Source organism: Triticum dicoccoides, chromosome 5A (genome assembly GCF_002162155.2).
Source record: "Triticum dicoccoides isolate Atlit2015 ecotype Zavitan chromosome 5A, WEW_v2.0, whole genome shotgun sequence".
Taxonomy (NCBI): Eukaryota; Viridiplantae; Streptophyta; class Magnoliopsida; order Poales; family Poaceae; genus Triticum; species Triticum dicoccoides.
The window spans coordinates 703647423-703662442 of record NC_041388.1 but is presented as its reverse complement, the minus strand read 5'-3'; the positions used below and the strand labels follow the sequence as shown (position 1 = coordinate 703662442).

At 47.9% G+C, this 15020-nt stretch overlaps 3 protein-coding genes across 3 annotated transcripts; all 3 read right to left on the bottom strand.

Annotated features, from left to right (window-relative positions):
* Window positions 1-586: 586 nt before the first annotated feature.
* On the bottom strand, window positions 587-4565 carry LOC119304321 (hexose carrier protein HEX6-like). Its single transcript, XM_037581498.1, has 3 exons — window positions 4309-4565; window positions 3346-3671; window positions 587-2079 (listed from the first exon to the last, which is right to left on the bottom strand). The coding sequence occupies exons 1-3, from the start codon at window positions 4445-4447 to the stop codon at window positions 964-966; spliced, it is 1581 nt and encodes a 526-aa protein (XP_037437395.1). The 5' UTR covers window positions 4448-4565; the 3' UTR covers window positions 587-963.
* A 2897-nt stretch (window positions 4566-7462) lies between these two features.
* On the bottom strand, window positions 7463-9586 carry LOC119304320. The gene is made up of 4 exons (XM_037581497.1): window positions 9137-9586; window positions 8310-8477; window positions 8018-8126; window positions 7463-7883 (listed from the first exon to the last, which is right to left on the bottom strand). The coding sequence occupies exons 1-4, from the start codon at window positions 9485-9487 to the stop codon at window positions 7690-7692; spliced, it is 822 nt and encodes a 273-aa protein (XP_037437394.1). The 5' UTR covers window positions 9488-9586; the 3' UTR covers window positions 7463-7689.
* A 490-nt stretch (window positions 9587-10076) lies between these two features.
* On the bottom strand, window positions 10077-13572 carry LOC119304319 (quinone oxidoreductase-like). The gene is made up of 5 exons (XM_037581496.1): window positions 13338-13572; window positions 13108-13246; window positions 12050-12276; window positions 11363-11620; window positions 10077-10607 (listed from the first exon to the last, which is right to left on the bottom strand). The coding sequence occupies exons 1-5, from the start codon at window positions 13542-13544 to the stop codon at window positions 10302-10304; spliced, it is 1137 nt and encodes a 378-aa protein (XP_037437393.1). The 5' UTR covers window positions 13545-13572; the 3' UTR covers window positions 10077-10301.
* Window positions 13573-15020: the final 1448 nt, after the last annotated feature.

Below are 15020 nucleotides of genomic sequence, written 5' to 3'. Positions count from 1 at the left end.
ACCTCCGCTCTGCCCCCCCTCAAAAAAAAAAAACTGTCGCCGCTGCACGCTGAGCCGGACCGCCGCTGGAGGGGAGGAACCGCGGTCGCCGCCGGCCGCTGGGAAGAAGATGATCTCGCCGGACGGCCGTGCGCTGCTCCCTTCCGACGAAGAGCTCCGACCGGAGGTATACCCCTCCGCTTCCGTTCCTCCACCCCCGAGCTGCTGAATCACCATGGATTCACTCCCCTATGGCAACCCAGGCCTGCCTCCCCTCCACTTAATCGATCCCTAGCTCTAGCTCATTTGACTCCCAACAGGATTTTCCTTAGGATTTAGGGTCAAAGCAGCAACCACTAGTAGCATTTCGATTTCGTTTTTGACAAGGCATGAATAATAACCTGTAAATGCTAGCTACAATTCAGTATGTGGCATGTTTGTTTCTCTGTCTGAGTGGCATGCTGCCATTGCTTGCCAATTTCACTGCACAGGAAGCTGGACTGCACATGAGCACATTGATCTAGTCAGCAGTCTTGTTTCATGACAAATATGATGTGAGTAAATGAGTGCCCTCACAGAAGAGACATTATCTGAGTCCCAAGATAGATAGATAGATCATTGCACTTTGATGAAAACCCAATCATCATATATAAGGTGGTTTCTTTCATATACAGGAGCACAGGTGAGGGCTTGTCTTCTGACATGCATCTCTAGTTATAAGCAGAGCTTACAAAACCGTATCTTATTTAGTCAAGCTGCTCTGCAATATACTCCTACCTTATTACTTTCTGCCATTCCAAACATCAACTTATATATAGGTTACATTAATTCATTCATACTCACAGCTGCACTGAACTATTGACTTGAGTTAGGATACATACAGTATATATATATTATGGCTATATGAGTACCTCACCTTGTACATGCAGATATACTAGTTCATCATTTCTGGGTGCAGGTTTTACACCCCCCAAAAGAATGTCACTAACTGCTATGTGGTGTGGTGGACATGGCTATGGCTCCTGCACCAGTTTGTGCCTGATCCACCTCTTCTTCCCCCTCCCCAATTATCCTCTTCCAGAACCAGTGCTTCCTCCACACCTGCTCCATCTGCTCCATGGGCAGCTGCTTCGTCTCCGGCAGGAAGAAGAAGACGAACAGCGTCATCACGCACACCCACCCGCCAAACAGGAAGAAGGTGCCGAACTTGAGATGGCACAGCATGTTGAGAAACGTCTGCCCGATCACAAAGGTCATCAGGAAGATGACCGCAATCACAACGCTCTGCCCTGCCGACCTGATCTCCAGCGGGCAGATCTCTGTTGGCACCAGGTAGGTGAGAGGTCCCCAGGACCAGGCGAACCCTGCCACGAACACGCACATGATGATCAGGACCAGGTATCCATACTCCTTATCCATGACTCCATGGTCCTTGAACTTCACAGCCAGGATCGCACCGACAGTGAACTGCGACAGGATCATCTGAACACCGCCTACCAGCAAGAGCTTTCTTCGCCCGAACTTGTCGACGACGATCATGGCCACGATGTTGGCGACTGTGGCGCAGAGGCGTGTCACGACCGCTGACATGAGTGCTGCACTCTCCCCTAGCCCAATGGTCCGGAACATGACCGGCGCATAGAAGTTGATCACGTTGATTCCCGTGACCTGGTTGAAGAAAGGAATGAGGAGCGCTATCACGAGCTGCGGCCTGTACTTCTTCTTCAGGATGTTCCGGTACGGGTTCTTGATTGCTCTGGATATGTTGCTAGCGGTGACCAGATCGTCGAGCTCTTTCTGAACCCCCATCGTGCCACGCAGCCTCTGGAGCATCATCTTCGCCTCGTCGACATTGCCATCACGCTGGATCAGGAAGCTCGGGGTCTCAGGAAGGAAGATCGCACCGATAGTCAGAAATGCAGCGGGGACAGCAGCCATGGACAGTGATATCCTCCACCCCCATCCTCCTTCGATTTTCTGCACTCCATAGTTGATAACGTTCGCAATGAGGATGCCGATGCTGATACAGAGCTCAAAGCCGTTGTTGATGGCGCCACGGTACTGCGGCGGCGCCATTTCCGAGAGGTACAGTGGAATCGACTGCAAGGCAATTTACTCATTAGTTAGTTACCAGTACAATAGAAGTCTAACCTGCAATTATCCTGAAAAAGATATACTTGTAGGACACATGAATATCCTTTCTAGATTGTGTATGAAAAGAAAATTCAGACAGCATAAAGTTTCAGGAGATAGCATCTTGTATTTCATTTTTGCAAAAGCATATCACAAGGAGGACACATGAATATACTTTCTAGATTACGAATATGAAAAGAAAGTTGAGACAGCATAAAAGTTTCAGGAGAGAGCATCTTGTATTTCTCTTTTTGCAAAAAAAACATGTTGCGCTGGTGGTTGCTTTTGGTGATGATCATAGTGAACTTCATTTTCTGCTCTTTCACGGATGTGAATGGTCACCACTTTAGCAGGTTGAGATACTGATCTATTTTGTTGGTTTCTTCCTGGTTTGATCTAACGAATGAATCCCGGTATTTTAATTAAAAAGAAATAATCCATCAAATTCCCCAAAATAGAAATTGTACCAATTCATTCTGGCGACATTTAATAAGGGTTGAAATTTTGACTTGTGGGCTAAATTGTCGCTGTGTCCATGAAGAAGACTGCTGACTTGACTTTGATTTTTGCAGCTATAAACTTGAAATATCCCAAACGTAACATTTCCGTTCAGGCAGCACATTGCTGTAGCAAGTTGAGACACTGATATATTTTGTTGGTTTCTTGCTGTTTTTCTCTAATTGCCGAATTGCCGTGTTGTATATAAAGTAGAAAGAATCCATCTAATTCCCCAAACTAAAAATTACACCAATTCATTCTGGCCACAATAATAAAAGATTGAAAAGTTGACTTGTGCTGACTTGACTTTGATTATTACTGATGCGCACTCTCAAACGGAATATTTTCCCTTGAGGTAATTCTATATGATAATATGAATGAATAATCTGTGGACAGTACTAATGAAGTGTGTAGGTGTGGTGCCACTTGCCAATTTTGACAAGGACAAAAGTGGATCCACAGTGAGACGGTGACCGCAACCGGTTGCTTTCTGGCTAGACTGGAATGGTGATGTAAGAAAGGTACTTGCAGAAAACGAAGTCCACTAAGTAATCTCGGGTGTGTGTGTGCGCGTGGAAGCTTTGATGAGGACAAATTACAGAGCGACGTCTGCCTCTCGTGATCAAGTTCGGTACCAAGTGTCAAAGTCAATGGATCATGGACTTGCTTGTGACTGGAATTTTATTTAAAGACTAGCTAATTAATTGAGCATGTGACACTTAGGGTAGGGAGTACCTGGTTGGTGAATCCGAGGCCGATGCCGAGGAGGATGCGGTTGACGAGGAGCATGTAGACGTTGACGGCGGCGCCCCCGAATGCGGATCCGGCGATGAAGACGGAGCCGCCGATGAGGATGGAGGCGCGGCGGCCGTAGCGGGTGGTGACGGTGGAGGCAAAGAGGGTGGCGACGAGGCCGGCGACGTAGAGGGAGGAGGTGAAGACGGTGAGCAGCTCGCTGTCGAAGCGGCAGTAGTTGGAGACGGCGGCCTTGTCGCCGTTCATCTGGTGGTACACGTCCGGGAAGAATTTCTTGAGGAACGACTCCATGGACGTGACGCCGCCTGTAGTGTGTATTCAGTGCATCCATCAATCAACATCAGAATCACATCATGTTTGTATGCAGGAGTACATACAGTAGTTATTGTTAACTGGGTTGGCTAATCACATCGTTCACATCTTACTATGCATTGGTGTGCTGCTGTGTACTAGGATTAATTAATTAGTTTTTTTTTGACAGGTTTTACTGGAAAAAAAGTTTGACAGGTGGTACTACTAGAATTAAGTAGTACTCCCCCTACTTAATGATATAAACACTCTTATATTAGTTTACGGAGGGAGTAGTGTAGAGTTGAGACGGTGAATTAAGCAAGTCATGGTGATGAGTTGATCATCGCAAGAAGAGATATACTACTCCCTCCGTCCCATAGCCCATAATGTAAGACGTATTTTCTTTCTTGACACTAGTGAAGAAAAAGAAGTCATGTTGATGAGGTGAATTTGTTGGTAGCAAGTGGTGGTGGTGAACGAAGGATCATGCGTATGGGTGCAGAGGAGGAGTACGGGCAGTGGGTGGGTAGGTGTTAAATGCCTCCTCATTCTGAGGAACTCCCCTTGAAGGGGGGAAGGAAGGAATGCGAGCTAGACGAACTAGTCTGCTCGGTGGAAGAATTGCAGGAGGAGGAGGATGTAGCTAATAACCTGAGATTCCGAGGTCGTAGCCGAAGAGGATGCCGCCGCTGCCGGCGACGATGCAGGAGAGGACGACGAAGGAGGTGACCCGGCCGCTGTACCCGGCGCCGCCCGCCGGGCCCTCCACGAACGCCCCCCCTATCGCCATTGATTGATTAATTCTTGGCTGGAGTTGGAGATGAATTTGGGGGGAAGGGGAGAGCTCAGCCAGCAGCAGTGGGGACTGAGCCAGTGAGAGCCCCTTGGGATGGGATGGGAAGGAAGGGGTCGTGGGGTGTGCCTATTTATTATCGTGACCCGTCAGCTACCTATGCTTCTGGTTCGGTTTCTCTTGTCCTGTGTGCGTGCGTGCTTGGCTGGCACTTGGTCCGTCCGTCCGTCCGTCCGTCCTAGCAGATGTTTACAGCCGGGCCCGGCGCGGACGGATGGGTCTCTCGGGTTGGGTTGGGTTGGGTTGGATGCTTATGGCCGACGGTTTGGCCTTGCCTCCCACCGCCAGCGCCAGCGGCACGAGGACGTGGTGTGGGGACCGCACCTCAGCCTCACTCACATCCACCAGGACCAATCAGTTTAGCGGTCTCAAATTTTGTCTAGCGTTGGCTTCTTCGGTTTCGGTTTCGGTGGGTAGGTAGGGGCCACGTGTCGGCGACCCGGTCCTCGCTCGACTTGGAGCAACTCACCGAGCATGCCACGTGCTGTGTCACTCCGCATTCATCACTCTTTCTTTTAATAACGAAAAATAGTTTAAAAAAAACCTCATCACTTTTTTTTTGCGGCAAAACCTCATCACTACAATGTACTCCATACATCACAAAAAATGTCTCTCTTCATTACAAAAATTTAAAAAAACAAATCTCAAGGTTCATAAGAAATACAACGCATCATATCATAGACATAATAAAAATCACCTCAAGGACCCTACATCACTAAACAGCCACTACGCCACTAGTACAAGTCGCTTCCCTACCAAAGCCAACTTTGACTTTGTCAATGTCCAAGGACCAACACCCCCCGAGTTGCAGACATCGTTGTTGAACCATTTAATCGATGTGAAGCGCCTGGCGTCAAATCTTGTCGTCACGCATGCACGGTGAGAAACCATAGCTTCGTCGCCGAAGGAGACGGGAGCTCCATCGAGCCAGCCCCGATTGACAAACTCGAAGAGGATTGGAACCCGAAAGGCCAACTCGAAGATGAAGGGCTCGTCGGCGAAGCTTGGAGGGGGTGAGCGCCGTAACCACCAGCCATATCTTTACTAAAGTTAATGTAAATGTAATAACCCAAAAGAAAAAAAAACAGAAACTCTTCCTATATCTTCTCTTTCCGCTTGCAGAAAACCGGACGTAAACTACTAACCGAAGCATAGGGGAGATGGATCCACGAGCTCATCGGCAAAGCTTGGAGCGGGTAAGTGTCCTAACCGCCACAGACACGAGAGGAAAGGAGAAACCAAACCTTTATGAAGATTTTTTTTCTTGCGAGGGATCATAGGGTTTATTATTCCAAAGTGTTAACACATGGAGGGGATTTCCCACGCCAACAAGCCGTATTATTCCCGGTTCTACCAAGTTCGCTAAACTATTTGCAGCTTTGTTCTGTCGACGAAGAACTTTAACTGGAATAACAAGCCTATCATTCAAAAAAGCCTTGATCTCAGACATCAAGTTGCCATAAACTGATCTATCCAAGGAATCATCGGAGGGCGCTTTGAGAGCCGTATTATGAAGTGAATGTAATAACCAAAAAGAAAGAAAACTCACACTCTTCCTATATGGCTATATCTCATCTTTCCGTTTGCAATAACCTCTTCCGAAAGAAAACACAATTCTCATTTATCCTAGCTGAGCATCTCTCTCTCTCTCTCTCTCTCTCTCTCTCTCTCTCTCTCTCTCTCTCTCTCTCTCTCTCTCTCTCTCTCGCGCGCGCGCGCGCGCGATGCACACATTTGCTTTCCTTTTCTTTTTCGAGACGATACACACATTCGTGAGGTGTAATTCGCTATGTTTAGGCAAGGGCATGCATCGCTGGAACATACCATGCATGAGTTGACTTAGGGTAAGTACAAAGTGAACACAAGCACGTAACTAGGGACGAAAATGTGTTTCTACCGTGCACGCTATGTAGCGTTGAGCAGGGGTGGAATTCAACTCTAGTCCTCGACTAATTTCACGTTGGATAAACGGTGTTATTACTAGTGGTTTTTCTGCATGTCATTTTAGTGAGGAGCATGCATGGCATAGATCGATCCAGCTAGCTGCGATCGACAGGACTTACTTTGCACTAGTGCATCACTACTACAAAAGAAAAGAAGGCAAGGACGGAAGATTCTACACATATACTACCACCCAATCCCACACACCTGGCTTGGCTGATCCCTCTCTCTTTTATCCCTTTCATGCTTTGGGGCAGCAGCACAAAGGCAGGAGTATCCAGCAGTATGAGACGTACACATCATCGTTAACTAATTAACAGGGGATTTGGGCATGGATTGGGTCTGACATAGGGCGTGTACGTAGTAGGTACACGAAACATCATCGACGTACGACCGACGATTGACGAGACAGTAGAGATTGCACTGCATTTTCTTTAGGGAAGACGAGATGATCCATCCTTTTCATTTCATTGTCTTTATGTTGCTGTTCGATTTTTGGTACACAACACAAACGTAAAGCTATAGCCACCGATGATGGTGCACTCTCACCTTTGTGTATGCGTGGATCGTCGCGTGACCATATACCCCTAGATCTAGATGACTAGATTGATACGCATAAAGATGATGATCGAGCTGGACCTTCTAGAATGTAGCTTTGGTCGTACGCAGATCAACAAACAGAAAGACAGATCACTAGTATCATTCTCGCTGTGGAGAGTCGTGTTGGCGACGTGGCATTCGTTCGATGTTGGTCATCGGCATGTCATGTGATGCAACAGGCGAGTCTCTGCTCTTCCCATAGCGGTCATGGCTTCTTCTTTTTGAGGCGGTGCGGGGCGCGCGGTATGTTTCGGTGCTTGGGGGTGGACTTGGGCCGTGTTGTATCGGTTTCGTCCGTTTTTCCTTTGTTAATTAATCATCAGAATCAGACAACTATCTCCTGCTTAATTAATGGATGCGTTAAATCTTATGTCTTTCGTTTCGGGGGAAAAATTCATACTGAATGCAAAGTTGTCCTAAAAAAGGCAGTTTAGCGAATTATTACCACGACGATTGGTAGTACAAAAAATATCCAGGATGAACCAACCACAATTTTCTAAAAACGACATATCAAGCATCAAATCTCGTGGAAATAAATAGGGATTGCAAAACTAATCTAATAAAGCTCCCCGTGACCGTCCAGTGCTGGAGGAGTGGTATGATGATGGCGATGGCATCATGCTGCTTGATTGTGTTCATCAGGTGACCAGATAGTGTATGCCCGTGGTCGGGCCGCTTCTATCCGCCACCACCTTGAGCACACTCTCGCCATCACCCTCACCGCCAGGCTGAAGAGGCTGCTTCTCGAGCACGGCGTATGCGCAGTACTCCACCTCGTAGACCTCCATGCCCGTCGCCCCGAAGCATGCCACCGACGAACCCACGCCCTCCCCTGCAGAAACAACAAACCACCTCAGCTTGTAAAAATGGGATCAATAGAATACACCTGATCGGTGGCGTGATTGTGGTATACTGAATCTCAACTGTTATTTTGCTATAGAAGAGGCAACACGCTTTGGAACTCACCGTGTGTTACTAAGAGTAAGTTCTCGCCAGGATATTTGTCGGCGAGAGCCTTGATCACGCTAGCGTATCTGATTCTGGCCCCCCTCACAGACTCTCCCCACTTGGGTACCTGCATTGGAAAAAGATGACAGTTTCAGGTATCTGTGATGGATTTCTGCGACAACCTGTTTGTCGGTCTGTGCAGAAAAGCAGACACTGGGGATTAACGGTGACTTAACAGATGGTTACTGGCTGTGTAAATGGATGTTGACAGCAAAAAGGAAAGAAATCACAATTCGTGGATCAAGCTGACCTCCGGGAAGAGAGGTTGTGTAGAATGGTCGATGGTTCCAGGTGGCAAGACGGCTTCGAGTTCTGCCAAGTCAGGGAACCACTTCTCGACACTGGGCGCGACCTGGCTGACGAGAGCGCCCATCGCTTCAACATTCATCATCTCAGACAGTCCATACTCGATCGACACCTGAAATTGTCAAAGAGATTCCTTATCACTGTACATAACTGTTGACTGCAGGAACAGCAAACTTGAGAGTTCAGTCTCCGCACTAGTTTAACCAATCTGCAACAGAAAATGCAGTGAGGGTAGAAGCAGCAATCGCATGAGAGTACACTAAGCATACAACAGTTGAACCTCAAATCCACGATGCAACTCGACCACGGTGGCAGGACGGTAGAGCTAAACTAATGCTACAATCACCCTAAATCAGTATCTCTGTTCCAACAAGTTAAGTTTCTTTCAGAGAATCAACTTGAGTGAGTTTAGGTGTGTGGCACATAAAGAACCTTCAGTTCAGGTTTAAGCAATAGGAAGTTAGGAACAGTCATTTACCCCAGCTATTCATCGGCTATAAGGACGCAAATCGGAAAGCTAAACTGTTGTTAGGATTTACCCTAAATCAAAATGAGTATCTGTACAAACAGTCAGTCAGTTTAACTTGGCTTGAGTTCAGTTAACTGAAAGTCTGAAACCTCTGTGGTGTGTTTCAGTTAACTGAAAAACAAGTCAAGTTCAGGTTTGTTAACATGGCGCAGATCCAACCAATATCAACGCGAGCATGAGCGAATGAATCCAGCACAGAGCAATGGAGGGAGGAGAGGGGAGCGAGGAGGAAGAGAACAGACCTTGACGCGGGAGGCGTCGAGGGGCACATTGGCGCTGGAGTCGAGGACGGCGGCGAGCGCGGCGTCGTCGGGGACGGCGCAGAGCGCGGCAACGGCCTGGGCGGCGGTCTGGAGGCAGCGGTGGAAGGGGGAGACGAGGACGCGGTGGAGCGCGTAGCCGTCGGCGGCGGCCTGCGCCCGGATGCGCTTGCCGACGGTCCAGGCCCGGAGGACGCCCGCGTCCGTCAGCGGCGGGTCCCACGGCCGCGGCTTGTTGGCCGGCCACATGGGCTCCGCGTGGTCCAGCCGGTCCCCGTGCCGCATCACCACCACCCGCTGCTGCCCCGCCGCCGCCGCCGCCGCCGCCGCCATGGACGCCGGCCGGTCAAGATCAAGCCTTTCTTCCCTCTCCTCTGTTTCTCGGAGAAGCGGAGTAGAAGGCAGCGCTGCTGGGACCGTTCCTTGTCTGGATCTTTTTTGAACAACAACTAGCATCTTGTCCGTTTTAAACAGAAGAAAAAAGGCCGACGTTTTCAATTGTGTTTCTTCTTTTGATTGTTTTTATACTTATTTGCAACAATGATTGCAAAGTCGACTTGTGAACAACTCTTCTTCTTCATGTTTCCAACAATTTTGAAACAAACAAATGAAATAGATAAGATATCTGCAAGAGTCGACTTGCCAACAACTCCTCTTCTTTTTCCTCTGATCATTTCGAACAAACAAATGAGATGGTAGTAGATAAAATGCTGATCATCACACATAAAATATGTGCAAGAATATTTTTGAATTTCCTACTTTTCTCTACCTGTTATCTCCACCTAAACAGGGACAGGGACAGGCCAAAAAAAAGGTCAACTTGTACTGCAAAAAACATTGACACCTGTCCATCTCTCCTCACAGCCAATCAACACATGACATGAGATGATCACATTCACCATGTATACTAGACAGACAGTGATGCGCGCAACAAGACCACAATCCAGTTCAACTCATAACCACCAAACATTCATTCATACTGAATCCAACATAACCAGGTGAGACAGACTGACAGAGGATTCGGTGTTCAGATGCCAACTCCTGCCAACATATTCACAGGCATTCGTAATTCCAGAGCCCATACATCGCCTAGTCCCTGTTTATTCATTCATTCTTCTCCTACTGGAAAGGAAGATGGTGCTTAGTTCTACGGGATCAGCAGTACGGAGCCTGAGGTCTTCCGGGCCTCGAGGTCGGCGTGGGCGCGGGCCGCCTCGGACAGCGGGTAGGTGTGCTTCACGCGGGTGTGCAGCACCCCGTTGGCCACGTTGGCAAACACCTCGCCCGCCACCTCAAGCAGCTCGTCACGGGTGCCTGTGTAGTGCATCACGCTTGGCCTCGTCAGGAAAAGCGACTTCGCCGCCAGGTCGCCCATGGAGATCGGGTCAGGCGAGCCCGAGGATTGCCCGAACGACACCAGGAAACCACGGTACGCCAGGCACTCCAAGGATGCCTGCACACATGAACAGATCGGGTGTCATTACCCGTATCAGTACTGACACCATGCATCCGTAAACTCATAAATATGAATAATGGAAAAGGAAAGATAGAGGCGATGTTTCAGGTGGTTACACAAAAGCTATACAGGAAGACCGTTGACTCCAGACAAAACAACAGATAACATGCTTGTATCTATTGAAAGATATGAAAATGCAGGTGGCGCAGTTACAACCAATTATGCCCAGGAATGCTATTGAATCATGACGATGTGAAGGGAAACTGTTGACGTATAAATGTATTGCCTAGTCTCTTCCATCAGATCGGTCTTTTGGTTGCATTGGCTAGAGCATGCACTTCTACAGAAACATCAACTGATTCTTTTGAAACGAGTACTCAGATCACATTAACAGGTACTAAATACTCCCTCCGTTCCTAAATATAAGTCTTTGTAGAGATTCCACTATGGACCACATACGGATGTATATAGATGCATTTTAGAGTTAGATTCACTCATTTTGCACTGTATGTGGTCTATAGTGGAATCTCTCCAAAGACTTATATTTAGGAACGGAGGGAGTATATATTACTTGTTCCATTTACTGGTGGGAATTGGGATGATCGCAACATGAGCAGATCATGTTCATGTCGTCTCAGTATTCAGAGTGTTCAGCAAACAGTAGTTCTACGCAAAGTATCATCAGAAGGGCAAAAAATATGTATTCCAAGTGAATCAAGCTTCCAAACTAGGGCCTGGTACAGCAATCTTACCTTGTATGTGTCCTTTCCAACAGAATCATAGACCACATTTACACCTTTTCCACCTGTAATCTCCTTGACTCTGGTTGCAACATCTTCCTTTGTGTAGATGATCACATGGTGACATCCATCAAAATGTGCATGTGAGGCTTTCTCTTCATTTGAAACAGTTCCAATGACAGTGGCACCAAGGGCGTTTGCCCATTGACAAAGGAGTGATCCAACTCCACCAGCAGCAGCGTGGACGAGAACGGTATGGCCGGTCTCAACCTGCACGGCAATCAAAATGTAGTCAAGGTCTCTGTCATGGCAATCAAGTGAATCAACATGAAGCGATGTTGATCTCTGAGCATATCTAACATATGGACACACAGTAATTACAGGTTGCAGAGATCCACATATATATGCTGTAGAGGTTGGCAATTATTTTTGCAATAATCCATGATAAGGAAAAACCCCATGTTCACTCTTACAGTGGACCTCTTTAGTATATGATACATGGATAGCTTGCATTTAAGCAGTTTAAATTGCTTATCAGGCCTTCAACAAGCAACACGTAATCAACAGTAATCATGCCCCTCGACACATACAGTGTGTTTTATCCATCTAGGTGCTCCGATTGACCTATGCACAATTCTTAGCTTTAGGACTTTATTAGTATGTCACACAACACCACAACACGAACAAGACAGAATGTACCTTAAATATGCGGCGAACTAGCATATGAACAGTCATCCCCTTGAGCATGATGGCAGCCGCTGTCTTGTGATTTACTGAAGGTGGGACAGGAACAGCAACATCGGCTGGAATAATCTGCTCTTCAGCATAAGAACCCATAGGCTTGCCTGCGTACGCGACAACATCCCCGACTTTCCTGCCGGTCAGGCCAGGCCCTACAGCGGTCACCACACCAACAGCTTCCATACCTGGAGGTGGAACAGACCATAAAGCTAGAGAATAATAGAACAGAAACACTAATAATGGCACAAAGCATAACCAACAAGCCAAATGACAGAAGTCTGATGCCATATAATACATGTCACAGGATAACACAAGAGGGCACCAATTCTGAGCAATAAAATAAACTGGACCATCTGGTCTTATGTTCAGAGGATAACACACCAGAGCACCAATTCTTCTTTGAGCAATAAAATAAATTTGGACCATTTGGTCTTATGTTCAGTGAGCAATGATCTCGAGAGAATCATGCTTCCGAGCATCTAAAAGAGCCAACGGCCAAACTCAAGAGACGTCTCTGAACCTAGGTAAGTGAGACAATGTTTGGCTTGAGTGGCAATAGGCCCGGGTAGATATGGTTTCTTCAGTTTCAACAGCAAGCTATCATCGATCTAGTCGAAACAGGATAAGAAAAGTGAGCAGCAATTTTGAGCAATAATAAACTAAACTTATATAAGCAATACTCTGATGCTATATCGTACTAATACTTGTATGTCACAGTATAACACAACTGAGCGCTAATTCTGAGCTATAAAATTAGTTGGACCATTCGATGTGACTCAGTTAATCTCGAGAATCCTGCTCCTGAGCATTTACACCAACCGAGGATCGATAAAACTATGGTGTCTCAACTGGTAAAATGGTAAGTGAGTGGGACAGCGTTGGTTCGAGTGGCAACTGGCCCAGGATAGATACGGTTTCTTCAGTTTCGCCAGCAACAAACAGCAAGCTACTATCAATCAATCAATCAACTTAGTGGAAATCTGTTTTAGGAATTAGGGTTGGGTTGGGTACGGTACCGGGGGTGAAGGGGAGGGGAGCGGGGTAGACGCCCTTGCGGAAGTAGACGTCGATGAAGTTGACGCCGATGGCGGTGTTCCGGATCCGGATCTCGCCGTCCCCGGGCTCGCCCACCTCCACCTCCTCCCACCGCAGCGCCTGCGCATCGGAAATCACATCGATTAGAGGACAGAACCCACCCCTGCCCCTGCCCAGAGAAAAAAAGGAGATGGCTCTGGTTTGTGCTTGCCTCGGGGCCGCCGAGCTCGTGGACCCTGATGGCCTTCACCATCGCCGCCGGATCGCCGGTGGAGCAGCAGCAGCGGAGGCGGAGGCGGGCAGCGGGGTGCGAGTTGGAGCGGCGGGGAGTGAAGGCGACAGGAGTCGCGGCAGGGGAGGGGGAGAAGGAGACGGATTGGAAGGCTGCCAGGCGAGTGGAGCGGGGCGTCGATGTCATCGATCGGCCACGTCGTCTACCTCCCGGTCCGGGTGCCACCTTCCATTCCCCTCTTTGTAAATCAAAACCCAATCATCCAAAGTTTGTTCCCCAAAAATAAAATGAATCCCAATAAATGTTCATCATGTCCGAGTTTATTTGGCCACCTGCCAAAAGGATTCTAAGTATTCAGATGTGATGGCATTCTCGATTCTAGTGTACCTTTCCTGTTAGGGTTTATTGTACTCTTCGATGGCGATCCTGATCTATGCCGAGGGTTTAAACCTTAATCTCGCGGGGCGCTGTCCGGTGGGAGGTTTCATCGCTGGATCTCTTGGGTTAAACCAAGGTGGATGCACCTGAACCCTTGTCTGGCGCGGGTCCTTGGACAGAGGATAACATAGAGGAGATGCTCGAGCATATGGACCTTCAGGATGACGAATTAGATGATGTGATCTTGGGGAAAGCAGAGGCGGGATAGATGGAGGCAGAAAAACGATGGCTAGCTGTGGGAAGATTGAATACCAATCGTCAGTTTAGTGCAACTGCTGCAATGTTTCAGCAAATGAAATTCGTGTGGAGCTTGGCCCATATCCCAAAGTTCAGAGAAGCGGGAAAGAGCTTGTTTGTGTTCCAGATATTTTGCCTAGGCTATTGGCAGAAGGTTGTGCATGGGGCCGTGGATTTTCCATGGCTATGGACTGATTTGGAGGATGATGATGGTAAAACTGATCCAACGAACATTGCGCTGGGTGGAATCTTTGTTTCGGCATAGTTTGATAAAGTTCCTGACCTGTATCGTCAGGAATAGGTGGTGAGTCAACTGGCTCGTCGAATTGGTGGGGTAAGAGAGGTGCAGCTATCCCCGTCGTTGTACTACGAGGGAAACTATATGCGCGTCCGTGCTCATGTGCTTGTTGCAAAGCCTTTGACCCAATTTTCTCCCTTGACAGTTGAAGGAGAAGGACGCCGCATGTTGCTGGTTAAATATGTGAAAATTCCCTTTTTCTACGAAGTTTGGGGTTTGATGGATCATGGTTTTGAGGAGTGTGGCAATTAATGGAGTCTAGCAGATGAAAGACAAGTAGTGAGGCAAGAGCTTGCTGATCGCCCCAAGGAGGGGTGTGTCCTATACCCCCGTCATCGTGAGGCCGGCCCCTAGTCAAGCTAATAAGGGTGGATGACATAACAGAGGAAGGGCAAGGGGAGTCCGGACAAAAGCTAGGCCCAGAAAGTGTGCATCCGAGGAAGCGGACTTGGAACGGAAGTGTGATCTTGATGGCGCAACTTTGAGCCCTTTGAAACCTACTGATGGGAGAGAATAAAAGATCCTCTGATTGAAGTTGTGAGAAAGAAGATTGACTTCTCAGATGAGGGGCGACCATGGTGGATGGAGGGATGCACAAACACACACTCTCTCCCCCCCTCTCTCATGGGTCTTCCACCGTCCAACGCCTCATCGAAGATGGCCGCCGTCAAATCCAAGCCAATATCTCC